The 19,313-nt window shown below is 40.5% G+C and overlaps 1 protein-coding gene across 3 annotated transcripts in view; it reads right to left on the reverse strand.

The window, feature by feature from the left end:
• Positions 1-19,313, reverse strand: part of rcan2 (regulator of calcineurin 2) — a 57,595-nt gene that overhangs the window by 10,349 nt on the left and 27,933 nt on the right. The window contains exons 1-3 of one of the 3 annotated variants that reach the window (XM_072679588.1): positions 11,436-11,639; positions 3,511-3,684; positions 2,782-2,953 (exon numbers count right to left, since the gene is read on the reverse strand). In XM_072679588.1, the coding sequence (XP_072535689.1) occupies positions 2,782-2,953; positions 3,511-3,684; positions 11,436-11,522 (433 nt within the window). In that variant the 5' untranslated portion in view covers positions 11,523-11,639. Of the gene's footprint in view, positions 1-2,781; positions 2,954-3,510; positions 3,685-7,196; positions 7,434-11,435; positions 11,640-19,313 lie in introns of those variants that run through there. The other 2 variants (XM_072679595.1, XM_072679579.1) reach the window with 2 other exon arrangements.

The raw sequence follows: 19,313 nt of genomic DNA on the forward strand, positions 1-19,313 counted from the left end.
GGTAGCTGGGCATCATGCTACCATTCTGTGCCAAACAACAAATAATCATGCTATCAGCTGCTCAAGTGCAAAAACGAAGCAAGATGGCTAGAGTGTGCAGAGCAGCTGTTAGAGATGGGAGGAAGACGATTTTGGCAGGCAAAGCAGATTAATCTGGTCAGGCAATATAATCATGCATAATTGCAGCACGTTTTCTTGTGCTTGTTGGTGGGGCCTTCACTCAGACAATGAAACAGAAGTCAGCATAACTGACTGAAGCATGTTCAGTGCTAATTAAATACGTACAGCCGATGCAAAGCATACAGCATCAGCACAGCCTGTTGCAAACTGGTGGCAGTCTGTGTCCATGCTTTTATTAGGAATCAGAGGTGAGCCTTAGGCTCTGTCTGCTCTGCTTTATATAAGACCTCAGTATCATACCCTGCTAAAACAGCTGCGGAAGATGAGAATAATCAACTACAGCAGGAGAGACAATGATGGCAGGTTGCCTGCTCCTGATGCATCATGCATGGTGTGACGTGGTGAGACGTGGACCCTGCCAAGGCCATGATTCAGTCCTTGCATTATCTATGCCTCAAATTTAGAAGTGGTGGCCCACCACAAAAAAAATCATAATATGAAAAACAAGCAATTGTTACTTCTGGACTTTTTTTCTTTTTATAGTAAAATAAAATAGCACAACCTGCTTATGTGTGTGTGTGCGTGTGTGTGTGTGCACCTACTGGTGACAAAGCCATTTAAATGCACAAATATTTTGTATAATCTCCATCTTTGTCAACAGAATAAGACGTTTTGGAGCAACCACATAAGCCTAATGTTACCATCGCCGAGCACTGGCTAGAGAAGCACAAACCCAAATCCTGCCAGCCTGCCTATTGTATGTGCTGTGGGCAGGTTATAAAGGAGATGGTTATAGGCTTTTCTACTTCATGCAGTTACAGAAGCAGCAGAACTGAATATTTAACCTTTTTTGGGGTGTACAATCCAGGTTTGGAAAAGCAAAAGTGTAATTTATTGGCATGAAATGGTTACTGTTGGACAAATCACTTCATTTGACTCTTGTCAAAGTGGTTCAGATCCTTGTTATTACCCATATTCCACCTATTTACAGGTTGCTTTTATAATGACAATCACATGTAGTTTTAATGTTATAGCTGTTTGGTGTATGTTTTTCCAAATTTAACAAAAAACATTATCCAGTTACATACTTGTAGTGACATTTACAACAGAGCTGACAGTCCTTTTAATGAGATGACAACTTAGTAAATATAGACTTACATTCATATTTTATGTTTCTCTGTCAATCATATCAGAGCAGCAACCACACACAATATTTGTACATGGTCCCCAATGGATGTCTGCACTGTCAAACTTCAAGATAAGCATAGACTGTCACAGGGCTCTAATGAAGTACCCACCTTGCAATACAGCTTCCTTAGCACAAGGCAATCTTAAACCCCTCATCAGTGGGCAGGCAGAGTAGCTACTGCGCTAAATGGCTGAAGGTCAGCAAGGGACGGGGGAACATTGATTGCAGGCAGGGTGGTGGGTGCAATCATCTGCATTGCAGTGGAGAGGGCAATTTGAGAAGATGAATTGATGACCTGAATTGTGGAAACATGGTGCCTGAAGGCCAGTTGAAGAGGGTCATAGCAGAACGATTCTAGTAACCAGCAAAAATCAGAGGTAAAGGTTCAGCAGTGTAATGCTTAAACATGCTTTTTTGTTGTTTTTGTAATCCGATTTTTACCCATTTTCTCTATAACCATGTCCTTTATAACCTGCCAATTACCAAACCCGTACGTACTTTCTCCCCTATCGCATGCAATGTCCCCCAACACTAGTGAGGGTGGACCAACACACGTCCCCTCTGACGTGTGCACAGTCAAGACGCTCATTTTGCTAACTGCTGCTGAAGCCACTTCACCAGGCAACCAACGCACCTGGAGGGTCGCAGACGCAGCTAAGCAATGTGGGGAGAGAGAGAGCACCAACTACCCACCCTGGTGAGGACAAGGCCAATTGTGCACTCTCGGGGCCTCGGCTGCCGATGGCTAGTGGCATGACCGAGATTCGAACCAGTGATCCTCTGGTCATAGTGACAGTGCCATAGCCCGCTGGACCATTGGAGCCCGGTGTTTATTAACTTTTGTTACTGTGACACAACTGTGACAAACAAAGATTAAAAATACTTATGAGTATTTGAAGTTACTGACCAGTATTTGAGATTACTGGTCTCTAGTAGATTTCAATTATAATTCCTGATGCAAGCACTTTAATTAAGTGTTGGTGACTGAATACACTGGATGGGTAAGCAAGTACTAAGTGAGAAAGAAGGATATAAATTAATGAGCTAAAATAAGGGTAAACACCTTCAACCTTAACTATTTTAGTATGACCCAGCCATTCTACACTTTTACAATAGTCTTTCACCAATCATAGCATTTTCTGACATGCTCATCAAGTCCCCACAGAAATCTAACTTTGTACACGCTTTACACTGGCTACTAGACTGCTATACTGGAAAATGTTTTAGATGTTCTGTCCTGTCTTTTGACCATTTTTTCTTTTTATTCTTGCAATGTTGCGGCAATGTTCCTGAACAGAACAGAATGTAACTGACTGTGAGCCTCATGCTTGATTTCGATTTCACCAGAAATGTGTATTTAATGGATTATCCTTTGTATTCCATTCTCTTATTTTGTGGAAATGTCAGTATTAAATCTAATTTAGCTTAAATGTAAGCAATAAATAAAATCTTCAAAAAACAGACAAGCTGACCTGGTCCCAGCTTGGCTACAGCATACAGTAGGTCGTAGTTAATAACAGGCGTGGCCTCGTCAATCTGTTGCCAGCCAATGGGCGGTGAGCCAGGAGGTGAGATTAGGAACTGTTTAGAGGGCTGGGGAGGGGCAAGATGCAGATTGTCTCCATCCGATGCTGGGTTCTGAACCTGTAGGAATGGATTTCAATAGTTAGATCTGTGTCACCGCTGCCTCACAGTGGACAGTGTTTAGTATCAGGATTTTTTTTAGCAAGTACTTTGAAATGTGCCCTGTACTTTACATACTGACACATATACATATACAGCATATCAGTATATATGCATGTATTGGCCTCAAGGTGTTAAATAGATAATTTATGAATGCATAAATCATGTTGCTTATCATACTTGATCTTGATTCTAATAATTTCAATGAAAAAATGCAAAATAAAAAGCAGGTGATATGCTCTGATGCTGATATGTTCTTTATGTAGCTCATATTTTGAATACTATGCTATATTCAGCAAAAATCATACAGGACCCAAAGTACGTAGCCCGTTATCCATTATTACGTTCTGTTTTAAGGTTTCCAGCCAAGCAGTTGTAACAGTTTTCAAACCTTAATTCAATTTACTTTCAAATGATTCAGTGTTACCTACTTTTATGATGTTCAGATAATTGAAGCAAAGCACATCATTATTATATTATGATGAAAAGAAGTGAAGAAAAGACCCCGACTTCTTTACCTGGGCAAAGTACAATTTAAGCTTCTTTCCCCTGAAGGGCGTTTCATGCAGCTCTATCCTGGCACTGGCTGCCGCTTTGGGGTTGCTAAAGTTGATGCGCACACGCCGGAAGCTCTTGAACAGCTGGAATGTCACACAGTCATCATAGGCAAGGAACAGCGCCTCAAACATTTCCTGCATAACAGTGCATAAAAAAAGACAACATAAAATGTCAAAGCTTGCATAGATCATTTCATTTTGGGTAAAACAGAAGAAGTTTAAATTCAATTTTCCTTTTTTTAAAACCAACCAGAAAAAAATTAAATTTGTCCTTTGTCCTTTTTTGGTGCAGAGACAATCATTGTTTTGATTTGTGTAATTGCCAAAACACTGGCATAAAGGACGACTATGCATTGTTTTATAAGCTGTAACAGTATATACTCTACTTACATTCTGTTTGGTTTGTTAGAACTGATCAGACAAATGTCATTCATTTCCTGTGTAAGCCAGAGATGACTAAAAGCAGCTTTATCGGATATCTACTAACAACCAGCTTTTTAAATTCCAGTGCTTTCGGTATTGTGTAATTTTACCAGCAACATTTTGCTCATGAAAGGACCTTTTATCTTTGTTTTGTAACATTATACACTTCCACACATGTTCATGAGATATGATAAAATGATACAGGCCTTTCACTGGCTTGCAATTACTGAGAAATGTTTCTTTAAAGGGTGCTTTGGAACATGGATCCTGAAATTTCACAACAATTTCTCTCTGTCTTTAAGGTGCTTAGATAAATCCAAGGTGTTTCTTGCTTTCATTGCGAATTCTCTGTGACACATTTGTGTACAGCCTTTGTCCATGATCATCCACAAAGTAAACGTTTCACCATATATGACTTTTGGATTCAACTGTTGCTTCAACTGCCCGTTACAGCAACACGTTACAGATGCCTAGTATGGACTTGGCACCGAAGTATCGGTTCTCGTAAGACCCCCAATGTCTACCCTCTTTCTGAAGGTAGATAAATGTACTTTGACATCAGCTGGATGGAGCACATTATTTACAGAACTTAATATTGAGTATGTTTTGTCAGATACAGACTAAGAGACACTTAGAGACACTGCTGCTCTATCATGATTTATAACAGTTTATAACAATTTAGAGCAAACCATGTTAATATTTACCAAAATGTTATATGCATTTTATTTGTTGCAGATTTTCACCAAACAGTACTTTTGATTCTCTTAATAGAATTCATGGCTCTGATTCTAAGACTTTCAGTCCATACACCCAGACACTTAGCTTTGGTCATTATTACAAAATACTTCATTAACATATCTATTTAATTGGCAAAAAAAGAAGTAAAAGCACTGAGCACATTGTGCACGGCATAGTGCCATTACCATAAAGTTTTGAACTGTGTATCAAAAATTGGAACTTACTAGCTGATGCTAAAATATTCAAATTGTTGTGTCAGGCCATTCAAGGGCAAATGTTTGAGGATAATGTGTGCATGTGTGCCTCTAAAGGGAGGTTTAGCATTTTTAACACTAATAGCTGGCACGTTTCAGACATGATACAGTTCTCTCCAAAAATGCCTCTTTCCAAAAAAACACTGGAGTTATGAATATTCCTGCTTCAGTGTCAGCCATTAGAGTATAATGTATTTCATAAATATTTTTTTGTGTTGCACATTTAAATTTGTCATATGTAACAGGCTTTGGGTAGTGTTTGTTTTTACTTTACATTCCAAATGCTTCTGTCTCTAGGGTCATTTATCTTCCTGTTAAGGAGAGTTAAATAGAAAACACATTACAGTCTTTTCCTGTTTACTGGCCTAATTAAACTGATATACAGGATGATTAATGTAGTACTGTACTGTAAATTACTGTTCTGTTAATAACAAGTTAATAATAAGTTTAATATGCAGATCCATTAACTATGTGTATATATATAAAAATATGTATATAAACATGTACATTCATGTACTTCATTTTCTGTCCAGAAATGGCCCTTTTAGAAAGCAATCTTAGTAGACTACATAGGGATGCAGCAATATGGGAGTTGGGGACCAATGTAGATGGCTGATATTTTTTCACTTATCCTATATGTTCAAAGGTTTGGGGACACCTTATCTTGTCAAGAAATTCAGCTGCATAGAAAAGCACTGCCAATAGAACCGGATGCTTTAGAGGAACCTTTACAAAACTTTGAGTTAAAGTTTGGGTTAAAATAGGTATAAAGTCTCTTAGCACTGGGTTTTAGAACACTGTGTTTTCCTCCAGCTCTGAGGGAGTTTTTCCTTGCCACTGTCGCCGTTGGCTTGCTCACGGGGGTCTTTGATCCTTCATGTTATTTCTTCTTTCTTCTCTGTCTCTGTCCTTTATTAAGTACTAATTATGTAAAGCTGCTTTGTGGCGACAACAGTTGTAAAAAGCGCTATACAAATAAATTTGACTTGACTATATTCTTATATATTCCTATATTCTTCTCTAATCTTAGAGCTTAGAGTTCAGGTTACTGAGTTTAAGTAGTGTGTATAATTCAGAACTAAGAATTTACACTAGTACCTAACCCACCTAAATACTCACAGTAAGGTTCTAAAATGTAGTGGAAAACCTCTTCCAGCTATGGGGGGGGGGGTTATGTTTTTTATTACTTTTTTCTTATTCCTGGTTTCCTATAAAGCTGCTTTACGACATTATGTCTAAGAAAGTGCTATACAAATATATTTTAAAAGATACAAAGCCGATATTAGTACAGTAGTACATCATCATGAAAACAATAAAATATTAATACCACAAAAATGTCATCAATTATCGAGTACTTCTGTCCAATGGCAATACATTTTTTAAAGCAAATACCTGCCAATATCAATACGGTATTAATATGCACACCTAATAAAATAACTATTTCTCCACAAAGAATGCTTAGAGTGCAACCTCTCGTAGAAACAGCCCGCATATCCTTCATTTTTTAAAAATGTTTTTGCTTTCATTACTGTACCTGTATTTATGTCTTCATTTAGCAAAACCCTTAGGTAACAGTCTAATAGACATTGTTTCCTAATTCCATTGTAAACAAACACTGAAGTTTGAACCAAGCAAACAGAGTTTATAAACAACCCTGCTGATGTCTAGTTCTTATGAACACAATTCAGTAAAGCGTGAAATTGCTGCAGAGGCATGCTCATGTAGCATAGTTCAGCAAGCCACATGCAAAGTCCACTGGGATAACACTGGTGGTAAAAATAGTGTCCATGACACTAGTGATGGTCATCTCATCCATTTCACATGAACATGTGTGCAGTAACACAGCAAGAAAACACAGCAATTACATGACGCAATCAACACAGACAAAATGAAAAGCCTAGGTTTAAGGCAACTAACAAGGAATATAATTTTAAGTTGTACAGCTAGACTTGCTAGACATTGATGAGGAATTACTATTACTAGAAGTACAATCTACTTGCTTGAAACTAGCCAATAATCGCTATCTTTCTATGCACACATTTGTTTTAAGTGGTAATAAAAACTGGTCTACGGTGTACATGTTTTTTCTTTGAGGGTGGTGTGGCATGCATGTGGGTATTTAAGTAATGACAGCTGTCCCCCAGCCAGGCTCTCCTGTTTTCTGTTCATCTACTGGCATGAAAACACTCCTAACTGGGGGTGGAAGAGACGCAACAGCAAACTAAGCTTTACCTTAACATTAATCCTGTGATGAATGTCAAACTTAACAGTCCCCTGTGTTTTAATTGAAACCAGATTCTCTCTGCACGGGAAGACGGAGGTGCTCTTTTATAAATTTCTTTTTAGAGAAACACACCATTCATTTAAAAGGATCCAGGCCAGAGCCTTTCAAGCTACCCTTATTCATGTCAGGCTTTGCAGTGGTGCAGCTGGCTTAAAATAACTCTAAAGTGGTAGGCCTCTCATATAACATCCAGATGTTTCTCTCAAGACAGGAAGTAGAAAACAGCAGGATTAAGCCAGTTGCTGATAATCTCCCAGCTGCATCTTCAGATGAGAGATTATCAGCAATGTCATATCTTACATTCTCCAAGTTAAAAAAATAGCAAGGCTGTGGAAACAGAAAAGAGAAATAGCAGAAAGACTGTCGCCTGAGAATGAAAAGCATGTTACATATCCAAGGTGAAATGGGTGTCCCTTCTTCTCAAGTATATTGACTCCTAGCCAAAGTATACTTCATCCAATGTTAACAATATCCAGTTTCAATTCCCTGTGGCCACTTCCACAACCAAATCCATTGCTTTTTCCAAGTTTAAGTTTTCATATCTAAAAACAAAAACATGAAAATTTAAACATTCAATGCTTTATTCAAATGCCAGCTGAACAAACAAATGCTATAATGGCTGCAGCTATCCACTCCAGCTATCCAGTGACCCTGGATAGACTTTTCAGGCCTATAGGAAACACTGATGATTCTCATGAAAATTAACTAAATAAATACAAAAATGGAATGTAATGCAAATTCATCTCACACACAGTGCTGTGAAAAAGGATTTGTCTACTTCAAAATTGTCTTCTATTTTTGCATGTTTATTTGATTGTTTCAGAACATTAAATCAATTTTAATGTAAGGATCAAGACAAATCGATAAACCCTTTTAAATGATCATTCCATTTACTAAAGATATTATTTAAAACCTATATCATCCATCTGAGAAGGTGATTGCTACATCAGCTATTGAATCAACCAATTAACCAATTTCAATTGACTGTTGGGTTTAATTTCACTAGTCACACTTAGGCATTATTACTATCATACCTGTAGAATCTAAACATCACTGTCTGTCAATGGGAAACATGCTCAGAAAGGAGCACATGATGATAAGTTCTAAAGAGACTCAGATTCAGATTCATTGACCAAAACAAAGTCATTGGCCAAAGTGGATCTTCCCAAGACCTACCAAAATTTCACCAAGGAAACATTTGGAACTTATCCAGGAGGTCACAAAAGAACTCAGATGAATGTCTAAAGAACTGTAGGGCTTATTAACTAAAATTCAAGGTTTATATTAGGCATCCCAAACCACATAACTACCAAGCCTGTCTACAAAAAGAGATGTGAATTTAGGACTATCTGTCATTTGCGAGGCTACAGTACAGCAAAAGAACACTAATATGACAGGAAATGGACTCTAGGCTTTCTGGCCTCAAAGATCTTCTGACTGTTATTAAAGGAAACAGGTCGCCTCCATGGGTTCTCGAGCAAACAAGAGTGACCTTCTGACTTGCAGTGTTCCCAGTGTAGAGAGAATAAATGTGGAAAGCTAAGAAGACCTGCTGCTCTTCCTGCCATTACTCAGCATTATGGCCGACCTGAACTGCAGCCCAGTCCCTCTCAAACAACGAGACGTTTGCCTGGAAACACAAGATGAGGGAAAAGAGAGGGAGCAAGAGAGACAGGTCAAGAATCACTGCATGTTTCCATTTTAAAACATAAGTGGCTTGCAAGAGTAGGCTATGGGGTAGGTGTTTAAAAGGGCCTAATATGTTCTTCAGACATTTCACTATGTATGTCTGACATAGGTATATGATGATACATAAGGCATGATCTTGATCTTCAAAATCCTGATGACATACAGAATAGGCGCATCATACTGTAGGACACAGTACAGTTGTACAGTTGGTGTGTAGTATTGAGTAACAACACCATATCCCCCATGGTAGACCAATGTTCGATTCCTGGCAAGCACATGCTACACCAATACATCCTTGGGCAAGACTCCTACCTACTTACACTCATCTTACCTGTGCAACAAGAGTCACATGTTGCTAAGAGCGTTAACCAAGTGCCATAAAGGTACAAACGCCTTAGACATAGCAAGCGCTGAGTCATTTCCTTATCCAGCAGATGCCACCGTGCCATTACAACATTTTAGGTTTCTTTATTATCATTTATACCCTGCGGCAGTAAAAAGAAATTCTTTTCTTCACATATCTGTATTGAACCTGTGACCAATAAGCCTGGGCCCTAACTACTGAGCTACTACTGCCCAGTCACATCTTAAATCTTAACTGTAACCATCAATACAGTGATCCAATACAATAGTAACATTGTGTTCTCATGAATTGAGCTGAATTAGCTGTACTGAGCTGGCCAAAACATTTGTTGCAGGAAATTTGGAACATGTCTAGCCACTGACATTCCTTCCATACTCGCTAGTCTGCTTTGCATTCAGCATGTTGTTTGATCCTCTGCAAGCAGATCCAGATTCCATTAACATTCTCATCTCGGCCTCTGTGCTGCCAGGACACAACATGGAGGCTGAGAGAGAGCCTCCAGCTTCTTGCTCAGATATATTCTAAGATCAGTTCACAAAGAGATACCAAACAAGTGATAAAAGTCCACCAGACAGCATCATTAAAAATTAAGGAAATTGAGGAAAATGTTTCATTTTAAGGTTCATGTTTATAATATTTTAAACACAATTGTGTATTGAGTTCCAATGTGACACTTCAGCTGTACTAGAATAAGGGGAAGGAGTTACTGCCAAGTCTTTATAAAGACTTGCAAACAAGCACCAGTGAATCCTCTGAAATAAACAGCTTTATTGTTGGTTACGAATTGGATTGCCTACCGGTATAGCACCAAACATTATTTCACAGTAACCCCAAGCTAAGCATAGTTTTAGATGAACATACACAATCGTGCAGAGTTACCATTCTAACCCAGGAGCAGTAACCATAAGGCCTTCTTGTTGCTCATTCCCAGCCACAAGAAACGACGCAAAAAGCAAGGTTAAAAAATATCCATGCAGCCTTCAAAAGACAGAATGAACCAGAAGAAACCAGGAATTTTTTGTTTAACTAGTGATGCAGAATGAATGATGACAAATGTGCAACAGGGCATGTGCCATGGAAGATACGAGCAGACCAGGCAGTTCCTGCTCTGGGAGGAAGACTGTGTCAAATAGGGGAGGAGAAATGACGCATTGTGTGTGTGTGTGTGTGTGTGTGTGTGTGTGTGTGTGTGTGTGTGTGTGTGCGTGTGTTTTTATGAATGGAGCATAATGTGAATGAGAGAGTGTTCACAACAACAGAATGAGTCAGAGCACAGCACCCAGCGGGTGGGGGGTGGGTAAGGGGAGTCTGGGATGCAGTGCTGCGTCTACCACTCAAACCTGCCGCCAGAAACACTACAACTTTCTCCTGCTACACACACAAAACTGCTACAAAGGGAAAATGACAAAGATTCTGGTAATCACAGATACCGAGGCCACACATCAGACAAATAGTAGTACTGTGATTATGGTGCTTCAAATCGCAACTGGAATGTGCCTTACAGTAATTTACAAAGGCATTCATCAATTAATAATGCTACATGGTTGACGGTTAGCCATTATTATTTAGACTGAAATGTTTTGCTTTGTGATTCATAGAAAAATCTGCAAATGCCAAAACCATAATAACAACAAATAAACATATTGCACAGCCCTAACAAAATACAATACAGTAAAAACAATAATGAAATAAGTATCACTTTAACTGCTAAATATAGACCAGATCATATAGATCATTGCACTGAGATTTCAAACAAGTTCATGTGAGCTTCCAAAGCAACATTCTACAAAATGTCTGACATGGTTAAATTTGATTTACCAATGTGTCTGGCTGAGCTCTATTGCGTGCACTAACAGAGAACGACAAGAGACAACACAGACTTTGCTTCAAAATGTGCATCATGGACATTTACTGCAAGGCATTCTAAAATCCCAGCTTCAAAATGAAGGACTTGCTATTTATGTCATTCTTTAGTTTCCAAAAGAAGCCAGTGAACAAAGCCCTTTGGCAGTTCTCTCTGAGACTATGTTCCAAGATGATTAAGGCTTTAAACACTTCCAGGAAGCTGCAAATCTAAAGGAATTAGCTCAAGACAAGAATGCCAGTCAACTGTCTCCAGGGGAACCTGTCCTACCTTAACCTCCTGACTGGTGAAGACCTCGACATCCACCATGCAGGCGATGAGAGTGGAGATATCGCAGTCCATGCTTTTGGAAGGCATGCTGGCTCGTGTGGGTTCCCCGACCACGCGCGTCTGTGTGTTAGACTGCAGTTCGCTGTTGTGGTCGCTTTCTCTAAGGGGCCTGTTTAAGGCTATCAGAGTGTGTGTATGTGTGTCACTGTGCTGAGCTCTGAGAGTGGAGGCAGGCAGCGAGTGGCGTGTAAGCAGCCCCGCCCCCGTTTTCCAACATGATGACATCACTGCTTCACTCACCAATTCCAATTCACTCTTTTTTTTCCTCTCATGTACACATCAGGCTGAGCTGTGCAGTTCTTCTTCATTGCCTTGATTCTATTTATAGACATTGGGTCTATTGCTTATGTATACACTGCGCATCAAAGAAAGACTACAAAGAAAATGTAAATGGAATTTGTCACAAGCCTTTCTCTGTATAGTTCCTCTTGCTTATGTTGGATTTTTGCAGTGGGGCAGAGAGGGTTATGTGGATTCACTGATTTGAAGCTAAGGCAGGTAGACATTCTTTTTTTGAGTGCTCTGAGTGACTCAGTGCTGCAGCACTGAGAGAGAGAGAGAGAGAGAGAGAGAGAGAAATGGAAATGAGGCATACGGCATGCAATTATTCATTCATACTTCATCAGAACACTCACATGACGTCATTGATTACATGCCAAAATGCCAAACATTTAAAGAGCAAGTGAGACCTAAGTTTAGAGTCTATTTTGTCAGATATTTGTGGTTGGATTTAATTTCCCCTTATGGTTTGTGCAATCACATTCACATATATGGGTTGCAGTACACTTCACACCACCATGTAACCCTTGTGGTCTGTCACAAATGAAATCCAGCAACGTAAAAGAGCACTAGTGCCAAGTAAGGCTGTTACAGTACTGATAACAGATCAAATATTTTTCAATTTATTTATTTATTTATTTTTTGGTGAACTGGCAGTAGGTACTGGGCAATCTGCAGAATGTTAAAGCAACATCATGTAGCACAATCTGGAAAATGCTCATGACAACTGTGTAATGCTGCATAGCCTAAAATCCTGTAATATTAAATCAACCACGTCAGCCCACATGCTTCTTTCACGCGTTGGTTCTGTGTTTCTTAAAATTCCAGAAATGCATGTGAGCGTGTGCTTCTTGAGGGGTGGCTCAAAAGGAAACTTACACTGCCTGACTCTAGCGCAAGCCCAGGAGCAAGAAATACAAATTCTCACATAATGCTGCTTTAATCTCAGGGAAATCCAATTCAGTGGATCACAATTAAGCTAGATAAGCCAGATACAGTTCAACTCTTTTCTTTTTTTGTGCGCCATTCCACGCCACTGTGGTAGAGGTGTAATAAACAGGTGCAACATTAATAAACTATGTCGAAAATTAAGTGTCTCACGCAGAGGTGGGTAATATAACTATATTTTATCGTTACTATGTCATTGATTTTCTGGCCTTTTTCTATCTTACTATAGCTCTGATCTTTTTCAATAATGTGGCTTGGAAACTTCAAAAGACTGAGAAGTCAATTTGTTACTGTTTTCCCATTTTACAACATAATAATTAAACAATCAGTGAAATTGTTAATTAATAAATATGTTCAAAGTGGAAAGAATGAATGTGCAGGATGGACGGGAAGGTTAACAGTGACCATTGTGGGCCACGTGGCTAGGACACCACACTGTCCTCATGATGGTATTTATCTTTCCAGCTGTCATCGTGCTGACAATGGCCAATGTCACTTTGTCTCTACCCAATGGAAAGTGCTTTGCTTTTGTCCAAGGAGTCAATAAATGGCCTGTCCAAACCAATGCGACACCAAGGCAACCTCGAGTGGTGAGAGGCCTGGTTATATAACTCTACCCAACACACACACACACACAAGTCTAGCCAGCAGTAATGGACCAATATCTGGTCCCACTTTGGTTAACTGCCCTTGACGTGACAAGAGCGTTCTTAAAATATCAGGGCAGAATAGGGTTTTAATGTATGTGGCACCACAGCCGATTTTAAAACAATAAGGGTACTGAGTGGAGTGTCATTAAACCTTTTAATGATGAGGGGAAAAAAACTCTACAGTGTCATTTAATCTACCATTCTCCTTAAATAATGTGGTGTATGCAATTATTTTGATATGTAGAAAAACTTATCTACCAAAGCTGGAAATTTGAAGTCTTTAGTGTTGTCATCTCCCATATTAAGCAAGAATACAAATGCACAATAGAATTACTTCATCAATTCTTTCAGTAAACATTTGAACTTAAAGCCTAAAGTTTTCTTCATCATTTGAACCCTGTAGCTGTTCTGTACACTTTGTATATAAGTATGTATGAATGGACCAATAGAAATTCGCACATAGCTTTACAATGACTTGGAATTTTAATTTTACATTGACTTCTAGTAAAGGTTTAGAGTTTTTTTTGCTTCTCGATGATATAAACACATTGCGATTTAGACCCTATATGGACAAAAGTATTTGGACACCTGCTTATTCGCCATTTCTTTTAAAACTGAGCGTATTAAAAAGAGTTTATTGGAGTAACTGTCTCTACTGTTCAGGAAAAGCTTTCTACTAGAAAGAAAGATATTAGGATATGTTGTTCCAGAAAGTGCTGTTCTATTGCTGTACTTCTCTATACGGACTAGACAAGCCATGTAAGTACATTTGCACATCTGTGTCAGCAATGGGTGCAAATTAAAGAAGCTTAATAAAGGGATGTCCACAAACATTTGGATATGTAGTGAGTATGTTATCTTTTGACCACCCCCCCGTTTTGTTGCCAGGGTCTGATTCACACCCAAAAGCATGTTGCATAACAAGTCTGCAGAGACAAATAACAATATCACAACAAGCATGAAAGGTACAAATACTTCTGTAGTCTAGCTGCGAGGCAAGCTTATTTACGTAATGAGAATAATGTGAATTTATTCAATTATCTCTCCACTGTGACTTTCTCCTCAAGCTGTCACCTAAGGTGCGATCATGGCTTTGTTTTGTTTTGATGCTGTACTGGTGTGTCATCGGGCCGACAGCAGGCACATGAGGTCAGGTTCAGGTGTTCTCAGGAGACACGAAAGCCTCAGTACTCACTGTGACTGACGGGGTGCTGTCACACCTTATTTTATAGTTTAGGAAAGATGAATCCCCTCTCTCTCCGTCACTGACACACAGGTTTGTTTTGTATTCAATGATAGGAAATGATAGGAGTCCTTCATCTGTATCTTATTATTTTATAAGCACAAGCCTGATAAGCCTATTCGCTTGTGGTAAGTGTGAGTCAGTTTAATTTTATTAAATATACACATATAAACCTCGTAAACTCTTGAAGTCACAGAGCATAAGGGGTTAATACAAAAACAAACCCAACAATTCGTAGTATTTATACCAGTTTCTACAGGACTGTATAAGACTCATAGAAAACCACATGTTTTCATAGCCATTTTAATACAAGGCACATTTTCAGGCAATTTGCCCCTTAATTTTGCTAAAAAAAATACATTAAAAATACAAGTTAAATGTATCTAAAGTGCATTTTCTGTTTAGAAAGTGGAATATAACATGACAGACTGAGGGAGAGCAGCAGGTTCTACTACTACTACTTCTACAAACTTTCTTTCTGGATCTGTGAAATGAAGTGAAGTGAAAGACGGCATTCTGAAGGAGATAAAAGACATCGCATTTTACTCTGCATATTACAATATTAGCGTTTATCGCGATAATTTAGGAGATGATTAATCGGCCATAAAATTTTGTTATCGTGACAGGCCTATTTTCCAGACTCCCTATTGTGCCAGCACTAAAAGACAGACAAACACAAACAGAACGGTATTGGTTTGGCTTCAATTCACTTTCTGCAGAAACAAGCCAAACTAGAAAACATACAGTTTTCTAGCAAAATGTACAGATGTTATAAAATATTATTTAGTGAAGTACCGTATAATGGAAAAGTCCAAATAGTAGCTGGCATAATACCACTTCTTATTTACAGAAAGATTTCAATGCTGAAAAATCTTGTAAAATCTGAAGCAATCACTTCAGAATAACGTATGTTCAAACATAGCAAAAACAGGACTAGAACAAAAGCACATATTCAAAAAGTGTTACATTTTAAATAAAGGATTCATTCTAGCATAATACAGGACAAATATTGATCTCGTTGTAACGTTAGGCACCATGTGACCTACTTCACTTTACTAGTGCCACAAACAAGTTTGTGGAATTTAAGTTGTTAAAGATTTCAGTCATATTTGAATCTTACAAGCTGCAAAGCTCCCTGCAGCTTGTGCTTGTGACAGAAACACACGTGTGCACATACACATAAGGACAGTCACTCAAAGTGATTCTCTGGAAAACTTGACACCAACATCCACGAAACACCACACTACCAATGCCGTTATTATCAGGTTCATGTAAAAGGAAAGAAGGTGACCAGATGCTTCTTATTTCCTTATAGTCCGTCTTTAATTGAATTAGGCAGTTACTGTACGTGGGTCTGCTCCACAGGCAGGGCATGGAGGAAGGCAGTAATGACCTGAATCACCTGAAGGAACCACCTAAAAACAGTTTTCAGATAAGAGTTCTGAAGTGAGGCGTTAAATGAGCCTGAAATATTGGTCCAAACATAACTGGGCACATCAGACAGAGTATTATTATTATTAATATTATTTTTATTATGTAAATTACTGTTTACCTCTACCACCCCAGTCATCCACAATTCTGCTTTGCAGTGTATAATTGCATTTTTAAATTAATATTTTAAAGTTTGTCATATCTAATACAGCCAAAGTTCATACTCAGTCTGTCTGTTGGATAGGTTCAATTTACGGCAACTACAGGCTCCTTAAATGCTCCCAGTCGCAGGTGCAACACATGAATACAAAATGAACACAAACAAGGCGGACGTCCTTATATGGGCCTGTGGGCGGTGACCCGGGATCGCCCTGGAGAGGGTGCGATAACGAGGGCCTGACAGTACCCCCCCCCCCCCGACACGGCCAGTAGTGCGGGAACAAGACACTTGAGGGCGCAACGGTGCAGCACGAGTGGAGGGGGCGAAACTTCCTGGGGCAACCACGGGCCGGCCTACTAGGGGTACATAGGTGGAACTCGTGAAGTAGAGCTCGAGGGCGCTGGGGAACTGGGGAACTTGTGACAGTATACTCGTCCCCAGTTCCTGGTTGACACACTGACACTGGCCATTGGACTGGGGGTGATACCCAGAGATGAGGTTTACACTCACCCCCAGGTGTTCACAAAATGCCCCCCAGACTCGAGACATGAACTGGCCCCCAACGATCAGATACGATGTACCTATTCTAGGTATTCTAAATTCTTATGATCTGTGATTACTAAAAACGAGTATACAGCGCCCTCGAGCCAAAGCAACAGGGATGACGTGAATGCACATTTAAGCGCCTGGAAGGACTCCTTAGCATGAGGAGTCTACGTGAAGGAGCTCCTTTTAGTAAGGACGTGATGGGCGGAACAAGGGGAAGGCCAATCCAAAACTGCCTGGACCTGGGTCTGATCCATTTGAACACCCTTTTTACTGATTATGTACCCTAAGAACGGGATCTCTGAGACATGAAAGGCACACTTCTCTAATTTCATGAAGAGCTGGTGGCCCCTAAGCTTGGCCAGAACTAGACGGACCTGGTGATCAGGGGAGTGCACTAGGATGGCCAAAAAGGCCACTACAAAAGTGTCCAAGTTAGTCTTTAAGGATGTCATTTATAAAGGCCTGGAAGATGGAGGGGGGTGTTGGCCAACCCGTACAGCATGACCCTATACTGGTAGTGCCCCCTAGTGGTCTTCCATTCGTCCCCTTCCTGGATGCGCACCAGGTTGTACGCGCTTCTCAGAGTTTAGTAAACAGCCGGGCGCCACGCAACTGTTCGGGGACCAGGGGAATAGGATACGGGCAGTGTTTAGTTATCACATTCAGGGCGCGATAGTAGATACAGGGACATAACCTCCCTCCCTTCTTTTGAATGAAAAAGAAGCCAGAAGCTACTGGAGACTTAGAAGGGGTGATATAACCTTGAGCTAGGGCCTACCGATTATACTCCTTCATCGCCTGCTCCCCTTCCCCTGTAAGGGGGTAGATCCATGCCTTGGGCAAGGTGGAGCCCTCGACAAGATCTATAGTGCAGTCATATGGGCGATGGGAAGGAAGCTTAGTAGCCTGCATATCAGTGTACTCTGGGGGCAGGACGACCTGAACCTCTACTATGGTAGACAAGTTGAAGGGGGGCTAGAGCTAAACAATGATCCAGATAATATGGGGACCAGGACACGATTTCCAGGGAATGTGGGGGTTGTGTAGGCTCGACTAAGGTAAACCTAAGATCAGGGCATGGCTGCAGGCTGCTATGGTGAACTAGGAAGCGGGACGGGGCAATTTGCGACAGGATAGGTGATACCAACCCCTAGTACCAACCGCGGACCCATCCATGAGTTTGGTCATGCCAAATAGCCAGTGCGATGAGATCATCCAGCTCAAGGGACTTGCCTCGGCACGCCAACTCTCACTGCAGATGGGGGCTCAACCTGTTGCAGAACAGGGCTACCAGAGTGGCTTGGTTCCACCCACTGCCCATGGCTAAGGTACAGACTCTAGCGCCTAGTGGGCTGCCGAATGGTTGCCCTGTTCCAGCCGCAGAAGGAGATCGCCTTTTGTGAGCCCTTCTCGGGGGTGTTGAAACACAGCTCGGAATTGCTTAAGGTACTCCGAGAAGGACTTTTCATAGAATTCCTTCCAGGTGGCGGTGGATACCATAAAGGCGAGACGGGAGATGGGATACCATAAAGGCGATCTTTGCCTGGTCAGTGCCAGCCGGTTGATTACTAAAAAACACTGAGCACTGAAGCAGAAAGAGCTCTGGATTGCGAGAATACACATCTGATTTATTAAAACACAAAAGGGAATACAAAACAAGGTGCAGCAATCTAAAGGACAAAACTGGAAACCAAACAGAACGTGAGAACCCAAATGGCAAACACAAAAAATCTGGGACTGGGATGAGCAGGGTGAGAAAGTGGATGAGCCGAGCTGTGCTGGGGTAAGGACGAGGGAAGGGGAGAAACAAAAACCTCAAGCCTAGCTTGGGATGCAGGGGGAAAACTACAGGCTGGAGCGAGGCCCCTGAAATGCCCCCAGTCCCAGGTGCAACACATGAACACAAAATGAACACAAAACAGACGGAAGTCGGTTCGCCCTGGGGGAGGGCACGATAACGAGGGCCTGACAGGTTGTACCAATACAACTACTGCAATACTGTTCAACCGTTTTATTTAACAGAGCAACAAAACAACAAAAGAGACCGGAGCAATACAATAATTTGCAGCCAACAAAGCAGAACGTTTCCACCATGCTTTTATACTTTTACATCAGCCCCCTTTAGCAAGTGGCAAGAAGGCACTCTTGCTCTGTGCTCATGCCCCAACCCTCATCAATACTACAAACATCCTTACAGTTTTAGAGTGTATAAACCTTACCTAATGATAGTTCTCATGACATCAGCAGATCTCCTTGTCAGAATGCCAGTGGCTCCAGCAAGCCAGGTTCAAAAAGAGCACTACTACTACTAGATGGGTGACAGGCTTAGGGAGAAACCCTAATGACCAAATTCAGAGTGAACAGTCAATTGAGCTCTGACGAAGGGTAAGAGGGCAATATTGGAAGACTGATTGGGAGAATGTGATATTGAAGGTGAATAAAGAAGGTGGGAAAGGGAAAGAGCAAGATGCTACTGCAGGAGAAACAGCAGGCAGTAAGAGACACAAGCAACGTGAGTGGTAAAAGCTCAGAGGAAAATGGAGAGAAAGGGGGAAATC

This window comes from Salminus brasiliensis, chromosome 1 (genome assembly GCF_030463535.1).
Source record: "Salminus brasiliensis chromosome 1, fSalBra1.hap2, whole genome shotgun sequence".
NCBI classification, from domain to species: domain Eukaryota; kingdom Metazoa; phylum Chordata; class Actinopteri; order Characiformes; family Bryconidae; genus Salminus; species Salminus brasiliensis.